General features: G+C 41.7%; 1 protein-coding gene across 2 annotated transcripts in view; it reads right to left on the reverse strand.

Annotated features, from left to right (window-relative positions):
• Positions 1-16,646, reverse strand: part of PAXIP1 (PAX interacting protein 1) — a 33,075-nt gene extending 16,429 nt beyond the window's left edge. The window contains exons 1-6 of one of the 2 annotated variants that reach the window (XM_080578893.1): positions 16,510-16,646; positions 12,705-12,839; positions 10,780-10,823; positions 6,166-6,229; positions 5,060-5,173; positions 1,600-2,238 (exon numbers count right to left, since the gene is read on the reverse strand). In XM_080578893.1, coding sequence (XP_080435019.1) covers positions 1,600-2,238; positions 5,060-5,173; positions 6,166-6,229; positions 10,780-10,823; positions 12,705-12,839; positions 16,510-16,512 — 999 coding nt within the window. In that variant the 5' untranslated portion in view covers positions 16,513-16,646. Of the gene's footprint in view, positions 1-1,599; positions 2,239-5,059; positions 5,174-6,165; positions 6,230-10,779; positions 10,824-12,704; positions 12,840-16,267; positions 16,467-16,509 lie in introns of those variants that run through there. The other variant, XM_080578892.1, reaches the window with a different exon arrangement.
• Between the last annotated feature and the right edge of the window lie 1,922 nt (positions 16,647-18,568).

Here is an 18,568-nt window from a genome sequence, read left to right on the forward strand (position 1 = left end):
TATTCGGACAGATGATGTTGCTCAGTATTAGGAGGGACTACTTGTTGTTGCGAGTCCCAAAAGTCAAAATTACAGAAGCTGCAGGACAGATACTTCAAAACAAAGGGATACAACTTTCAGAAGTATCCTAGGGCTATATTCACATAGTGACTCTCAGCTGCAGACGCCTTATTACTGCAGACCTCGCCATTCACTAGAGATCTCTGGTTCAACTTTCAAAGACGGCACCAAGACATGGAACCCACCCAGATCCGGTACCCAAAGCAGGATCCAAAATGCAGCTTAACCCAGCCAGGGGGAAGTTACAAGAAATACTGTGGCAGTGGTATTTCTCCCTCTAGGAGGCAGATCCACAGCTGTGAGAGCCAAAGCCTTTCTCCAAATGCTGGAGCTAGCACTGCAACTTATACAGCAGCCAGACAGGGTACTTGAAAGCAGTCCTTGTACACCATGGTCAGTCCCTTCTCTAAGAGATGCCTGGAGAACCAAGCCTAACCAAAGCACCACACCATCAACTGCCTTGTATCTCTATAAATACTTATGCAAAAATACTTCCATACGAGGCTACTAAAGAGTATTTCACAGCACAACGACTGCGTTGTGGGTGATGTGATGTTTAGGCATGAAAGCACTGGCCAACCAACCAGGGTTTTGGCCATTCTGCTCATTCCTTACCCAAAAGTTTCAGTCTTTCAACAGTTCAAGGCACTGAGAAGAGGAACCTAAGACTCAGTTTCAAAATGAAGCCGGCATTTCCTTTTGATATAGGAAACAACCAACAATCCAACTGACTCTACTTTTTGCGTTTCTTTAGAGTACTTGCTGTAAGCTTGTACTCAGGCACCTTTGAAGGTTTTACCTTCAGATGAACATCCAAATAAATGCCCCAGTGTAATTATCTAAGTAAAAGTTGTGTCTAACATTTACCGGCACCTACTTCTCTCACATTGCCTTCCCGTAAACCTCTTAGGATTTTAATGCTGCACATAATGTTGGTGTGTGCTCGCTCGACTTTTAGTCTCTGCTAAAAATAAATTCAATACAAAAGCTACAATTATTTCAACTATGACTGACATAAAAAGTTGTAAGTTAGGACTTGTGCATCACAATCCTGGCTATGCTGTACCACAACTTAATGATGCCCAGCAGAACAGAACAGGATAGAACTGACCCTACTGGGAGCACAATCCATTTTACAGTTTGGTGTGTTTGTACCACTAATAATTCCTTGCGCTGAGTAAAAACCTTGAAGGCTACGAAATCAGGTTCTCTAAACTAACTAAATTACTTCAATCATTTTTTCCCCTTCTTATAAAGAAATCAATACTGAAACACCATGAAACTCTAAACCAAGCCACAGTGGAACATGGCTTTACTCTTTAACGTTTTTTCCACGCACACTCTTACTTCTATGAACCTGCTAGGAAAGAAGTTACTTATTATTATGAGGTTACCAATTTGGCTACATCTTCTAAGTAATGCAGAGAACTTTTACTCCTTTGCACATTCAGAGGACAGTAAAAGGAAACTTAAATTCTCGGACACATTAGTTCCTAATAAAAAGTCCAATATCTTATAAATGAAAAATCCAACACTTACATGTGCTACATTTGACGGTCTATTAATCTGCTGAATATCAGCACTATTAGTAATATTCCTTAACGTCCGCACTGCCGGGCTCCACGCAGCCATCATTTCTTGTCGATCAGAACTTTGGGCACCTTGGACCGAAGCCATCAAATTGCCTCTCATATCCGGAGGCAAGATATTCCCTGGCACTGGCGGGACATTGGCACACAAATTAATTAACCCGGAGTCTTTCCCTTGAGGCAACCTACGCTTTGCTGTGGATGCCTGGGGAACTTCAGCTGGCGTCCAATTCAAATTCCTCTCTTGCTTTTCCGGAGAAGAATCTGAAGAATCATCAAACATCAGTTCCCCTTTTGCCTTATCAGCAGTAGTAGATTTTGGCGAGAAAACTTGATCACCCAAAGGTGACCCTTCTCGAGAAGATGCTGGGCTTGATAATTTCTCATCAGTACTGGCTTCATTTTGAGAATCTTGCTCTTCATTTTCTGCTTCTTCCTCCTCTTCCTCCTCCTCCTCTTCCTCGTATATAATTAAGCGAGGATGATAAGGAGTCTCTTCTTTTCGAGACTTATCAGCTACAGAATCCAGTACCCAGTCTGGTGTCACAATTTTAATGACGTCATGTTTACAAGCACATTCGTATTTCTCCTATGAAAAAAGATAAAAACGATCAATTTAATGACAAAAACAAAGAACAAACAAAAAACACGGCACCCTAGCTTTTGGAGGGGCTCAGCTAGAGCATGGACAAGCAGATTGCAAGAGATTGTTGTTCAATGACGAACTGCTCTCTTCCAGAACCAACAGGACAGACCACGCTACTGGTGCCACAGGTTCAAACTGATTTAAACAAGATCCACATTTACCATATGATGGACTCAGGAGGCACAAATGCAGAAGACAAAGTCTTCACTTGCAAAACACCATTACTCAAATTCTTCTAAAACTTAAGGATTCAGAAAGATATTTGGTCCTGAGAAAGTTTTTCAGAACACCAGCAGGAATGTCACAGTAAATACTCAGACGCAGCTGCTCTCAAGGTGGACATAAAGGCGAGCCTCGATACATTCCGGCTTGCTCCACTGAAGTATAAAGCATCATGAAAAAGCATTCAGGGAAAATGAGAATTTCACAATAAAGCAAAGATGAATATTCAAGAGCTGATCGCTGAAAGAATGAATTTCAGCAGGAATATACATCAGGAAACAGTAGGGTACTTCCCATACACTTGCCCAGAAGTTGCAAACCCTAATGTTGCCCTCAACTTGGAAGTTACATTTCTGTCCTCATATTAGCTAAATCCATTTTACTAAGAGGTTATGATATTGACAAGGTAGAAAATGTTATCCCTCCCATCCTCCTTACCATTTCACTGTTTGATGATGTACAGAAATATGGGAACTTCTCTACTTCCTTTCCTAACTGAGCAGAAGTACACACAGGTTGAGCGTTCCATTTATTCAAATGTCTTCTTTGATACAAACTCCTCACAAATATTAAAATAGTGAAAAAACTTTCAGCATAAGATTTGAAACTAATTTCAGGATCTAATATTTGAGAGCGATTGAGCTGGGATTTTCTTTGTATGTCAGACAATATAAATTAAAAACCAGAGCATTCAGAGGAAATTAATTTAATTTAATGATTCTCTGGAGTTATTTCCTACAATGAAACTGTCATTCATACACAATAAAGAGATTACAGACGAAACCAAGTTTATTTGCAGATATGAATTTTCATTCTTTTTTTGTGGCGAGAATTATTAAGAATCTTGTTTTATCATCTTGTGTTTAGTCAAAGCAATCATTTAAGTTTTCGCTAGTGTCAAAACTCTTCTCATTACAAACTGCTGCAGGTTCCTTTGTAGTATTATGTCAGAACAGCAGGCACAGATGTATTTTAAGTAATCATCCTATAAATCTGTCCCCGTTCAATGATTATGGAAATTAAACAAGATATTTATTTCGTTCTAAAGATATGAAATGCTACTGTGTTTTCCTCCATTCAAGTGGCAAACTTAAGAAAGTATCCTTTGTTCTTAAAAGCTTATACATTTAAGAAGTGTTGCCTTAAATCATACCATCGCCTATTAAAACTGTATCTTACTTAGCAAAGCTCTTCAATCAAGCATTACATTTCGTTGTGGCAGAGACAACAACTAGGATGGTGTTCAATACATACTTTTAGCTTCCACCGAAGACAAATCTTGTCTTTAAGCAAAAATAAATAAATAAAAAGTTCTTATTTAAAGTTTTACATGAAACAAGGAAGAAAAAGCAAGCATTTCCCATGCCTGCACTGTCCAAGCAACCTTCTCTTCTCCCAGTAATTTCCTCTTCTTCAGCACATTTCTGTTTTTTAGAATAAATCTATTCTAAAGCACTTTCCTACGTATTCCACACACGAGTTTAATGACATCCCACTACCCATATGTTTTTCTCCATCTTAATATTAGATGGTTTACATTAGCTTAGAAATACTAAAAGGGTTGTTGGCGAAACAGAAACACATTAAATTTATATGAAATAATATTGGAAACTTGACAAAATTTTACATATTAATCTAAGGAGGTATTATATAGATCTTAGAGCTACTCAGTCAAATAATTGAAAATGCTCTCGCGTTATTAAAGGACAAAAAAGAAAACAAAAAACCGAAAACTCGCTCCATCCACTGCATTGACCAGAAAAATCCAAGCAAATTTTTGTTAAGTGAGCTTCAATTTAAGTATTTTTAGTGAAACCAGACTAAATCAATTGCAAATGTATTTCTTCTTTATGAGATGACTACCTGAACACACCAGGAAGTTTCAGTAGTATTATAACCAATCACTACAGTACCGAAGCCTGTTCTTATGGGCTCGGTGCTGCCTTCAGCCAGCTACCTAAGCTTTCTGATTCAGTTTCTCTATTTGTAGAAAGTCAGCAACATTTGATTTCCTAAAAGGGAGTGTTTTGAAGCATGACTACTTTATCAATCAGAACTTGTGCAGGAATGCTGTGCACTGTTTATCCTACCATCTCTCTTTAAGAGGAAAGAGTTGAGGGACTTGAGAGTTATCTTTAATTCCTTTCCCCATGTAACATCTAAGGCATTTTACTCGATTTTTCAATTCTGTAGCTTTCATTTTTCTTCCTTGATTCTAGCTACAGATAAACAAACCACAATCATTCATGATTATGATATGTCAAATTAGTTTAGGACAAACAGAATAAAGAATACGCTTTATTCAACGAGACATACAGATAACAACATGAAATTGGACATATTTTGAATTAATGAGGCTTAAAGCCATGCAAAAAATAAACACCAACTGATTAACTGCAACGCATAATTGTGGTGAATTTAACTGTTCAAGTCTAACAAACAAGCTTAAGGATCTTAACTTCATGGAGAAGGAACATTTTGGATTATTCAAAAGCAAATGGTGGCTACACCAAGAAGAATTGTACGCATAATAAACTCTTACCCCCTTCGGCTCAGGCACAATCAAATGAGTACACTTCTTATTTAGGCTCAGCTGGCAATTCCCTCCATAAAAAGTAATCAAAGCCCACAGCGTGCTTCGGTCTTCAGATGAAACCTATGAGGAAGGTAAATAGGTCTCTTACGTCTGTGAACAAGCTGCCTCCACTCAAAGAATTTTAGTACAATTCCTGACATAGCACTTTCAAATCTGGCTAATACATTACCCATCACTTTCAAGTACCAAATTAACGTGGAAGTTACAAGGAAAAAAGGGTGACAAAGACAACAAAAAGACATTAAGCAATCATTTTAACCTGTACAGAGAAGCAAATGTCCTTCACTTCCGTAAAAACTCAACACTAGGACATCACCTTTCACAAGAAGTAGAAGTTAGTGATCAAGCAAACACGATTTATTCGTTACCTTAGGCGACCTGTTTAGATTCATTCAACAGAATTTGACAAGCAGACCAAATTACTAGCCTACGTAAACACATCAAGTGTTTATTTCTAACAACTCGTGTTCAGCCCTGCCAAGAAAGCCATGTGTGTTTAAGCCATTAACATTCAGATTTAATGACTGCATTACAGAATGATTTGTTAAGAGGTCTACAGCACACGTGCGCACCACTAGCACCTGGCTCCTGATCCTGTTCATCCGCACACACACAAAGATCATCAGACTACTCACAGATCTACAGAGCTGTGAACGAACACAAGCCACTGAAGCCATTTCCACTTATTTTACTCACTGACAACCCTGTTAAGGTTTCAGCGTGTAAGCAGGTACAGCACGTTCACTGAATATTGTTAAGGAGCTAAGATTTCATACTCCACTGTGCTCTTCATTTTAGAATCACCATGCTGCTGGTGATAAATAAATTCGAGATATATTGCTGATTCAAATTTCAGTTCAGTTTCAAATGCTTGAGTCTTCATTTTCAGTGAAAAACTATTTTCCAGTGAACAGTTGTTTTAGGTGATAACTCGCCTAACACACAAGGAAAAAAGTCACATTACAACAGAAAAACTGATCCCTGTCCTCAGAAAAACAAAGTATCACACAGTTTGTACGCTGAGGTAGACTGAAACATGGTTCACTTCTTACCTGAGAGAGACAGGCAGTGACTCCAAAAAAGACCTGACATGATTCCGGAGAGAAGCCATTTACGCTGAAAAGCAGGTGTCAAGGATGCAAAATAAGCTAAACAGAAGTTTCCTGGGGGATACTGGAAGAAAATCAACTATTGTGCATAGTACCTCTCTGGTATTATCAAGTATTTTTAAAAGCACATGTATTATTTACGATTCAAGTTGTACATACCAGAAAAAAAAAGTATAAAGTGGATCAGGACACCTGAGCCATTATGACCAATTTTGGTTAACATTACAAACTTTTCTCTTCCTAGAACATCTTCACCTATCCCAGGATGCTTACCACAGGAAGTAGGCTGGGGAGGTTTAGGTGGGATATTAGGAAAAATTTCTTCACCGAAAGGGTTTTGAAGTATTTTAACAGGCTGCCTAGGGAAGTGGTTGAGTCACCATCCCTGGAGGGCATCAAAAAATGTGTAGATGTAGAGCTTAGGGATATGGTTTAATGGTGGACTTGGCAGTACTAGGTTAAAGGTTGGACCAGATGATCTTAGAGGTCTTTTCTAACCTGAATTCTCTGATTCTAAGTAAAGCTTACAGGAGTCAATCCATTAGCAAGAGCTTCCTTCCATTATCAGTCAGTGCTTATCTTCCATACCTAGAAGTACAGGAGAATCCAGGGAAGAAAGTTTCGTTACAGTCAGCAACGGACAAAACAGAATGAACATGGCGCACAAGAAAAATTTACCATTGTTTTCTGGAATTAAAGTTGAACACCTGTGAAGTTTTAGAGAGATTATCTAAGAACAGCAGCAGGCAGGTCACTCGCTATAAGAAAGTACCAAATATACCCCCATCTAATTTTTCTCCTACCAAGGTATAACACTGGAAATAAAGTTGGCCAGGCAACAGATTCAGATGGAAAAAAAAAAACTAGGTGCTACTGTGAATCACAAACTGAAAAAAAAAACATCACACTGGGATGTAAAAACAGAAACACAGCCTGAAAGTAACGTGCAGTTTTCCACCATACTTTCAACACTCAACAAGATCTCTGACAGCAATGCATATTTGTTTTCAGATGCTTGAAAGAGATGTATAAATGAAGCAGTATGTGAAAAGAGCAATGAGGTATTTTTTTTTTTTTCCTACAGACCTAGTAAACATGACTTATGAGAGGGAACTGAAAGAACCAGAATCGATGGGCTTAAGTAGTTAACATCTTCAAGTCCATAAAAGGCTGCCGAATGAAAAGAGAATTCTCTGTTCGGTGTCTCAAATAAAGCAAAACGGGGTTAGACAGCAGCATGGTATTGAGCTTAAACTCTAGCAATACAACAGTGAGGCACTGTAAGATGAATGGGGAAAAATAAGAAATAAGTTTCCATTATGGGAGACTGATGAAATAGAAGAGTGGTCTGACAGAAGCGACATGACAGACAGACCAGCTGACTTCTGTGACCTTTTTGCCTCTTCTACACTTTCACATGGTTTTGTGTTTAAGATACACGCATAATTCCTTGGAAAAAATGACTACAGAAACAGTTGTGCATCGTGTTACTGTGCAGCTGCATACTGAGACTTTAGTCAAACAAAATTACCCTCCCTATGCTGCTGACAGGAGCACCAGCAATAGTTAAACTTTGAGATCCACACAGAAAGCTGACAACAAAGCCCAGGACACGTTAAAACTTCAGAACAGATTACTGCCATTATCCAGAGTGCTCCAAATCCAAAGAATGCCTTGAAACTCACTGCATGTCTTAGTATTTCATCTCAGGCAGTTTCAGCACTGCATCTTTCAGCAGCGCACGGTTGCCCACCCCTTGCCTTATCACCTGCTGCTAGCACTTAGAGCAGCAACAACTCAGTACCTAACTTGCAAGAGGTCCATTAAAAGCAGGAATTATATAGGCCATGTTAGAACAGTCAGAAGCAGCAAAACAGTGTTCCGAGTGGATCTGGAAAACAAAACAGAGTGAACGCAACAAAGCTCACCTCTTTTTTCCTCAGTAACAGACAGAAATGCTCTGATGGCCCCTCTCCTTTCATCTGTACAAGACCAGGGAAGAATAAACCTGCCTCACTTGTGCTTTTGCTGCCCTCTTTATGGTATTATAACTGAAGTTTTCACACACAAGACTGCGATTTCTTCTCCTCCAAGATTCGTTTTTCTGTTACTTCCCTTCAACAGCAGTTTAGTCAGATTTTGCTGACAGCACCTCGCAGTGAACAGAGCACTCTGCTTTCTCAAGTCCCCCCGGTGAAAATAACTTTTAGAGTGGAAAGTTAAAATGTATTTATAAGGAACAGACAAAATTATTGGGCTTTTATCCTGTATTAACTTTTTCTACATAGACAAATGCCAAGGAAGTAAGTACTGAAACTGGTATGCAAACAAAGTCTTTGCTCTTGCTGCATCCATGTATTTAATTGACTAAAGATATTTCTAGGACTTGCTTCTTCAGTAAATTCAGTATTTTGAGTATTACTCCAAATTAAAACATAAACAGAAGACTAAAGTGCAGAATCTCAAAGCCCTGCCAAAAGAGAGCCCAAAAGCAATCAACCAGAAAAAAAGCTAACAGAAATAACTACTCCATTTTTTTCATTATTGCAGTACCTAAAACCCTAATGAAAGGCCGGATGCCACTGCGCTAGAAGCCATAAAGAGACTGAAACAGAACAATGTTAAGACTTAACAACCCATTTTAGTGAGCACTATAAGGCTCTGAATATAATCCCAAACCACCAGGTTCTAAGGACATGAAGGGCCAGAAATAAAGGCAAACGTCCAAGTACACATTTATTGCCGACAGGTGTACAAAGCCCTCTCCTTCCACGCACCCCAAGAATATGATACGACTGAGACGTGGGCTTTTCCTTTGGCCATCCGTATATAACCACAATAAAACTTCCTAAGCAACAGCCATTCAGGGCTGCATTCCCACATTTACTGCTACAATTTGGTTATGGACTGCATCGCTCAGTAGTTTTTATCTGTTCCTTTCTCTTCTGAGTATGTAATAACGTCAGCACTTTTAAAAACATCCTTTTACAGACACCTGGTTTCAAATGGAAGACTTATTTCCTAATAGTGCAACTTCTCTATGGGAGAAAAGAACACCAACAACACAACACTAGATTACACAAGTATGAGAAAGTAGCTAATTCCGAGTTTGTTTTTTTTCCAAAACAGCCCTAACGAACAGGGAGGACAGGGCTTACATTGACATAAACAACTGTACGCTGCAAACCTGATAAGGATGGGCTGATAAACACATTTTTTATTTCTAAATGCAAAACACTAAAAAATCACCAGCTTAAACCACATCACAACAATCCATTTATTTCAAATGTAGAAGTAGTTCTGCTATTTGGGGTTTTGACATGTAACGTTTGGTGCATCTTTTCCGTTTGGAAGCCAAGTCATTTACAGAAAACTTTCTTCTCCTTAGGTCAGATGGTTGTCCATGACTATGGCAAGTGTTTCATGCTAACTGGTGAAACCTATTTGACATGTTGATTGTTACAGTTAAAACCCCAGTAAAGACCTCAATACATTTTTTTTTCTTCTGATTGATTCAATGCTTTCCTTTCCTACAGCTCACTCTCTGAGGTGAATTCTCTTGGGGTGTAGACAATACACAGAGTATCTCCAAAACAGACGAGACACAGTGAGATGCAAAGGCATATATCTTGAAATACTAAGCATAAAACTTCAATCATAAATGACTGAGACAAATTAAGACCTGAATTCCCAACATGAACACCTGGATTTTTGGTTACACCACCTCGTTTTCCATTATGGACACCACCACCACTATCCTTCCAAAATGGGTTCTCCTGTCTGAGAGCATCCCTCCCTAGGCTTGGCACTGTTCAGTGCAATCATCTGCTGGTATCTGTACCGGAACGTACTGCTCTGCTCCAGCTTCTCCATATACATAATCTTTATCATGAATGGTCTGAGGTAAAAAATGCATGAGTTTCTTTCTCTAACAACAGCCACTGTCATCATGTCTGTGATCCAAAGAAAAACTGTAAAATGGTAAAATGGACTACACCATCCATATGCAAGAATATGAGCTCCAAACAAGTTAAACATAAATCTAACCAAAATGAACAACAAGGGTCTGCCAAAGGCAAGGACAGACTACTCCAATAACAGGAATATTCCCCCTATTTGTTAACAAAGCGTTATTTATAATACAGAGTATGGATATGAGTTATTGTGTGCTTCTTCTCTCCTTCATTTTGTTTCTCAAAAAGGCAGTAAATAGGCCATTCCACTCAGAACTAACATTTGCCCCCTTACTGAATGCCAGCATTTTTCCTGGATCCTCACAGTTAATTATCAACTTCCAGCTAAAATGGCTGAGTCCATGTGATGACAATTTTCTTGCAAGTGCTTATTAAGCAGCCAAAATAGCCCAAGGGAGAGGAAAAGTGAAGTAAAACAAAGAAGTTCTAAGCACGTTACGATCCTAGAAGGCAACACACATCCTATCATTTTAAAAATGTAAGATGCACATACATGTACATACATGCGTCTTTAATGACTGGATGGAAACACATTTTAACACATTTCCTACAAAATTTCATCAAATTTGAACTTAAAGGATACGGCAGAAGAGCTCCACAGCGAACAGACAAAGTCACCCAGGAAGGCTGAAAAATAAAAGCCGTAAGATGTTAAAAAACTCTGTCTGCATGAATGAAATGTGAGTTAATGTCTAAGTTTGTACTACATCTAGTTTGAATATACATCTCTCAGCTTTAAAGTCTAAGTGCTTTACAGACAGTTTACTAACGCCTTTATGAAAGAACTGTTCTGATTGATTTGTAAACGTTAAAAAAGACTTCTCAAAGATCATGTAGTAATATGGGAACATTTTTCTTGTCCTTCTATTATTCCTTGAACACTATTTACGGTATTTATTCACCTGTTCTCCTTTTTAAGTTCTCCCTGCTCTAAAAAAAAAACAAAACAACAACCAACATCCCCTACCTTACACTCATGACCAAGGAGTGAGGAACCATAACCTTACACAGGAAGGGGTCTCCTACAGCTTAGAAGTGAGAAGGGGGAAGGAGCGATGTCACATTCAGTATGACATGATTTTTCCTCCAAAAAACAAATATATACATATAAACATATATACACACACGTGCATATATTGTGGTAACCATGTTTATGGTGCCCCAGTTTCTGCTATTCTCTCTCCCTTAGAAAAAAAAGGTATTAGAAAATAATATTCAACTTTGCCAAAAAAAAAAAGAGGTTTTTCTCCCTCATATTTTTCTCTTCCTTATTCTCCATCCCTTTTCTTTCTGTAGCAAGCTACCTTTGCCTCTGACTCCCACTCCCTCGATACTAAGTCTAACCTTCTTGGTTATAGATCACGCTGTGATGTTTTCAGGTCCAATTAAGTGACATCACTGAAAGACCTGCTGTCTTTTTTGGCAAACAAAAGAAAATTTAGTTAGAAGTACTTCAAAAGAAAATTAAATTGTTTAAGTAAAAGGCGTTTGACAGCAGAAGGCACTGCTAGGACACCGATGCCCTCCCTTCCCACGAGAGTGGCTGCAGTCTTGTTGTTTGTAAGACTGAAATTGTACCACAAAACACTTTATAAGGGGAAGATATTAAAAATAGGAGCTAAGCTTAAAATTAATCAGCACACCCACTATAACCATAAGGTCTCTAGCTAAGCACCCTTTATTTTTTGGAATCTGTTAATTCATACTTCTACACTGCCAGACGAACTCTCATGCTACAAGCCATCAGAATTCACTACTGTCACCTGCAACCATATGGACAAAATAATCCAAAACCACGTACTGGCAGAGAAATAATAACGATTTTTTTAATCGCTCACGACTTGCAGAACAAGCAGCTCACATTTTCAAATATGAAGCTTGTAAACTTTCACTGGAAAAACAAAATACCAATAATTTCAGTGTGAAAAAAAAAGAAAAAAGCCAAAAGGCACGAAAAAAAATAAAACAGAGGGAAAAAAGTTATTTTTCTAAGAGTTTCTATTGTTTAAAATTAACACCATACACATATGCAGAATCCAGTAAACGACTCTGCACCTCACCAATTATGTGTTAAAAAAAGAGAGACAAAAAAAATCAATTATTATTTATTTTACAAAGTTGTGTGTTTTTGTTGTTTTTTTTTTTTGCATTGCCAGAAACTTATAGGAACTTTCCCATCAGAAACAGCTCTGAAGTCAAGCTGAACAGGCCACGATCCCACAGAAGATTGAAGGAGGAATTGCCAGGCAGGAGAAAACACCAGGGAATGGAGACACACACACTCAACAGTAAAACGAACAAAGTATGGAGAGATAACAGAGTAATGAGAGAGAGAAAGGAGAGGACAGAATTGTAACAGACATTTGTAACTCAGCATAAAAGTTCATGAAACAAGAAAAAAAATGTTAAAGATACATTTCCTTTGGACATTATCTAAAGAGGAATACTTTGTGTTATAATGAGGTATCTGTGTCAGGACTTAACGGATGTGCTGGCTGAGCCGCTCACCTTTACCACCGGGAGATCGAAAACTTCACGAGACTCTCCAACCTCTGGATTGTCCCCGTCTTCCGAAATAATATGAGAAGCAAGTGCATTGTAAGAAACCTCCTTTGCCTTCCCAGCCTTCAGAAGCTGAATAACCTAAACCCAAAAGAGAACAGGGAGAAGCAAACAATTATTATCACCTTTATTTGAGAAAAACAATAAAGAGAGAAGACACGTTAGTCGTCTAGATAGAGGAACGAGTACAGGCTTCTCGTTCTGTACAAGCAGACAGCACTCTTTGTGGTTGGCAAAGCATCCCTTTTAAACCTTGATTTCCAACAGTTTGCAACTCTGCCACATTTTAACGACTGAAGCTGAAGTTTTACTTTCCAAAGTAATTCAGGCTGGCATAGAAATTTGGTGTTTTCAACATTTTTCCAAAATACATATTCCTTCAAAACCTATTCTTTCTCAGGCAGACTAAGAAATCCTGCATTTGATTTTCCAGTTGTTAGCTTCAGAAGCCTTTGAATGAACGTTGAGCAAAGTACGGAAAGGCAAAGTTACTGAGTCAGTAGCTATGGAAGCAACAGGTGAAAAAAAAGCAAAAAGGCAACCACACATTAAAAAAATGGATATTAGAAGGATTTGCAAGAAAAGAAAAAAAAAAACTAACCACTGTCCTGAGAAGGGGCAACTTCTAATAAAGGGCTGCTACACTGGGAAAAGAATTGATAGAGGATTAAGAGTATTTCAATATCAGAAAATGCAAAACCTCTTACAACTTACAAAGCACATCTTATTCCCGTTTTTGAAAGGCCAATGCAGAAAATGTTGATTTAAATGTTATCATTCTCTCAACTCAGTCGTAGAGATCTGTGCGATGAATCCAGCCCTGTCCATACCAAACGGGACTCACTTGTATGGGAATAAAAGTAGCACAGAAGGTGGAGGGGGTGGGGTGGAAGAGGAGAAAAACATTCAAAATAAAAGTCTAGAGTTCAAATACTGAAAATGCCAGTTAAGATTATTCTTTCCTTTTATTATTCAGAAATTAGTAGCTTTAATACTGGTAAAACTTTACTACTGGTGCTGCAATTCTGACAGGAAACAAATCAAGATAAAGTGCTTGAAAATAGTAGAAATTGAACAACATCCCCAAGGAACGGGACACAAGCTGGTTGTCCTGCACAGCTCTCCCCAAGTCCCCTTTGCCTGTCTATTTATGGGAAGGCCAAAAAGAGAACGGAATGAAAGCTCAGCATCCCAACCTGACAGCATGAGGAAGAAGTTGCAGCTAATGAAGCAGAAATAGGATTTTTAATATCAAAACAATGCTGCAAAGAGCTGCTGCAAAGAGTTGCTCATGCAAAAAGTTCTGCCAGCATCAGGCTGCAAGTCTAAACACCGTAACTGTGACAGATGATAGAGCCCCATGATTAAAGTGGTTCAGAAAAGACTTTTAGTAACGTGGCTTATGTCAGCTTCAAAACTCTTCCCAGAGCACGTGGCTTCTTCAGCTGAAGTAGTGGCAAAACTGTGAAGCTGTACTGAAGGATCTTCCCTGTGTAAGTGCTTGCATACCGACCGCTGTAACCAGTCAATAAAATGCAGACAAGCCCCGATATGGTCCCGCACCTCAGATGCCAGCTTAAACCCATGAAGCGCATCTCCATTTTTTTGGCATAGAAATTCCCTCTTCCTTATCTCCCACTAAACCTTGAGTTAGAAGAAACAGGAAGACTTCGAATCTTTGAAGTAAGGCAACAGGCATAAAATAATAATAATAAAATGAGATAACCAGAAGCCAAATATCCTGCTCAAAGTCCTTATACTACAAGGCGTTATTTTCTCTCTCTCTCTGATATTGATTTTAACCAGTACGACCAAAGCTCAATGGTTTGGCTTTACGTCTTTTAGGAAAGCAGGGAAAGCATTTTTAAAAAGAAATAATACTAATAGCTGACATCTAGTTATCGCCTCCTGTCAGGTGAGAACAGCCAAGTGCACATCCCAGAGGAACGGACTCAGACGAGCGCCAGCAGCCCGGCTCTCCCTCGTTTGCCAAAGAACATCCAGGCACGATTCCAGACTTTTGTTTCCCTTCTAGTTTACGCTGCATATGTTTTAACAGGTAGTGAGTATGGTGATATTTACCTGAATATCTTATGGTTTGGGTTTTTTCTTTCTTACTCTTGGATTTGTTTCGATTAGAGTGCTCGCTTGTGCTGGGCCTGTTTCAGTGTTTGTTACGATAGCTGGTCTTTGGAGAAAACATTTAGAAACAAGCTGCTCAAAGCGTGCTTATCCCCAAAAGCTGAAGGAGAAGATCTCTTTTCAAACCCAACCTATCACCCATTGGTATAAAAAAAAAGCAAGAACTTCAAATATACATAGTTTTTATAAAAACTATCAAGACTACAGTCAACCTGGAACCCAGAAAAGCCATCCACAAATGTTTGAGAATTTCGCGTGCTTGATCAGAGCAAACTGGAGCCTCGTGACAATGACATTAAGTGCTATGAAGAATGAAACTTCACATGTGAAAACTTGCTTAAAGGAAAGCTTGGTTACTCACTCTGTGGCAATGCTGCTGGCTGTCTCGCTGTGTCAACACAAACCTAACGAGGTGCCTTTTGGGACGCTATTTATGTAAAAACTGGTATACCAGAGCCCCAATGCTATTTGCAGTCATCTTTCTATACATAACAATGTTGCTGCTATAGCTTTAGATACAGTTGTTGTTACTCACATTTCCAAATATTTCACGTCTAAGGACTTAGGGTTGGTTTTTTTTTTCCTGTTTAAGTACGGCTCGGGGCTGTTTTTAACGTATAACCCCGTTGTTCTGGGGACTAAAAACAACTCATCAGGTCAGTGACAGGACAGGAGCTGAAGGACCCCGCTGCCCAACACCGACTGGAGCACAGGACCCAGGGCAGAAACCACTTTTAATTTCCCTCTGGAACCCCTTCACACCCCGCCGCGGCCCAAAAGCACCACCAACACTTACACGAGCGGACAAAACACAAAAACTTTTATTTATTTCCCACACAACCCAACGCGACGGGCGCTCCCCACAAAGGCCCAGGGGAGCCGTTCTCCCCCTCAGGCGCGGACCCGCACCACAGACGGGGGTGAAGGCGGGCGGGGCGCTGACGGGGGGCGGCCGTGCGGGCGGTGTGGGGCGCCCCGGGGGGGGGGGACGGGGACGCCCCCGTTCCCCCGCCGCCCCGGCCCCGTCTCCCGCAGGAAGTCCCTCTGCCCGCCCCTCCTCCGCTCGCAGGGCTGCCACGGGGCCTGCGCCGCCGGCCCAAGGCTCCCATGGCGGTGGCGGGATGGCGGCGGGAACGGCCGTTAACGGACGCCCCCCCCCCCCAACGGTCCCTGAGGGGAGGCGGGAGCGCGCCCCCCCCCCCCCCCCCCCACGTCCCTCTCCCCCCCTCCCCCCTCCCCTCGGGGTGCGGCGCGCGAGCCTCGAGCCCGCGCGAGGGGGGCTGGAAGGTTCCATTCTGCCCCCCCCAACAAAGCGGGGGGGGGGTTACATCAAACCGGTGCTGGAGCGGGGAAGGGGGAGCCGGTACCTTCGGGTCGATGTCCCCCACGGTGAAGAACTTGACGTCTTTGAACATATCCTCCGGGACTTTCAGCTCGTCCTCGTCCGCCGACATGGTGCCGGCCGTCGGAGCCGCCGCCGCCGCGACCCCCCCCCCCCCCCCGCGCGCCGTCCCCGTGAGGAGCCCTGCGGGGCCCGGGTCTCCCTCACGGCGCGTCCCCTCCCCCCGCCGCCGAACCGCGCGAGCAAGGCGCGCGCTGCGGGACGCACCATCCCCCGCCGGGACGTAGGGGGGGCGAGGGGGGGAGGGGAGAGCCGGTTCGTCAGGGCGGCTCCCCCCTCCCGAGCCGCGACCCCTTCTGCAGCAGGGCGCCGTCCGCTGCCGTTCCGCCGCCGCTACCTCCGCTCCTCCTCCCGTCTCCGAACCGTCCCGGGATGCGCTATCCGGGCCGGGCTGTCCCCCCCCACGTTACGGAACGCGATGGACTCGCCCGCAACGACAGAGGCGGGCAGCGGGGATACCCGGACCCGCCCATCAGCGAGCGGGCGACGGGGGGGGGTGGGGGGGGAAGGGAGCGCGCCGCCATCTAACCACGCCCCCGCGGGCGCCGAGGCCACGCCCCTCCGCCTAGGCCACGCCCCCCCGCGGGAGGGCCGTTACGGGCCCCTCAGCGGGGCTGAGGGGAGGGAGCGGCGGCCTCGGAACGCTGAGGGCGCAGTTCCGTTCCTGACGGGATTCGGTGTAAATCCAGTCTGCACAATATGTATTCTAGCATCCAACTCATTAATAAAGATTCTTAATATTACCTAAACGGGACTTTTTCCCTCCAAAGCCTTCTCAGAGAACCTATGTTGATACTAAACCATTCGAACCCAGAGGGGGGTGCGTGTTAACTAACATTAACTGGTCAGAAAACTGAAATTACTGCCCTTTATAGTCATCAGAGCACTTTAAGAGCCTCTCATCTGGCATATTTTACACATCCGTGCATTAACGTGCATAAATCTCACTTCCCCCACCCCTCATATGCTTTCCAAAGAAGTTTTGGACACCTCGTACTACGGAATCAAAGAATGGCTTGGGTTGGAAGGGACCTCAAAGATCATCTAGTTCCTACAGACAATATTTCCCTCCCATACCGAAGAGCAATGCTGTGAGATGGCATCAAAAGGCTTGCTGAAATAAAAGCACTGGACCTCTATTGTTGGGGTCCTACCTACAATGCCTTTCCCAGGAGAAAATTAGATGTATTTAACCTAATTTATTCTTGAAACATACCTGCTAGAAACTAATAATCTGTTTGCAAATAGTTTATTATTTATCCATTATTTTTCTAAGAGTTGAAGTGAATTTTAAACTGTACAAGTTCTTGGCTTCCTTTTTATCCTTTTTCAAGGAATTAATTTTATTTGCCTTTCTTCTGTTTTCTTGGATCTTCACATGACATCTACCCCTTTCTGCTCCAGCTAAGTAAGAAACACCCAATCTATCAAAGTTTGCTCTGACCATTTCTTTTCCTGTTTCAAAAAGAGATCTTATTCTTCGGTTGTAGGTTTTACTTTATTATCTTGCGGGTTACCATTTACTTTTTTAGTGAAAACTGGGGTAAAAAGCCATTAAACTTCTATAGGATACACCTTTTTCATAGTACAGGAAAAAGTAGAAATAACCATCTGCTCTGAAATCTCAGCCTATCCCCTTCACCCAGTAATTCATATTCTCATCTCACTTTCTATCTTTCCTAGTAACCGACTCTTGTTTAGGTGAATTTTCTTCTGCCCCAAGTATTTCCTGGACTGTCTTTGAAAAACACTTCCCTGAGTGTGGAAGAACACAGTGACCTAATAATTATAATCATGTTCTTTGGAACAGCTCGTCCTTAAGCGTGTGATGCACAGGTGTAGGTTGCCGAGCGTGTACGCAAGATAAAGAGGAAGACAAACGTGGAAATAACCAAGCTTTTGGGACAATGTTTGCGGAACTGTTGCACAGCTGATGAAACTTTGCGGCTTGGCTCATGCCCACCACCTTTGCACTTGGACAGGTTGGCCAAAGGGCAAAAGAAGAAGAAGATGGAGGATGAAGTAGTGACCCTTGTGGGGCCGGAGCAGCCCCCAACTCAAATGGTGCGCATGCGCTTTTGTAGATATGCTTATACAACACCTAGGAGGAGCCTGGCAGCCCTTAGGACACGTGTTGGCCCCGTGTGTCAGAATAGCTGCCAGGTAGGAGGGGACAAAATCGGGACTCTCCAGAAGGAGATGCAGACGTGTTACTGAGGCCAGCATTGCTTCAACAGGGACGCCCGTTCAAGCAGTGGGCCTGCCA

This window comes from Anser brachyrhynchus, assembly GCF_964034855.1.
Source record: "Anser brachyrhynchus genome assembly, chromosome: 2".
Lineage (NCBI taxonomy): Eukaryota > Metazoa > Chordata > Aves > Anseriformes > Anatidae > Anser > Anser brachyrhynchus.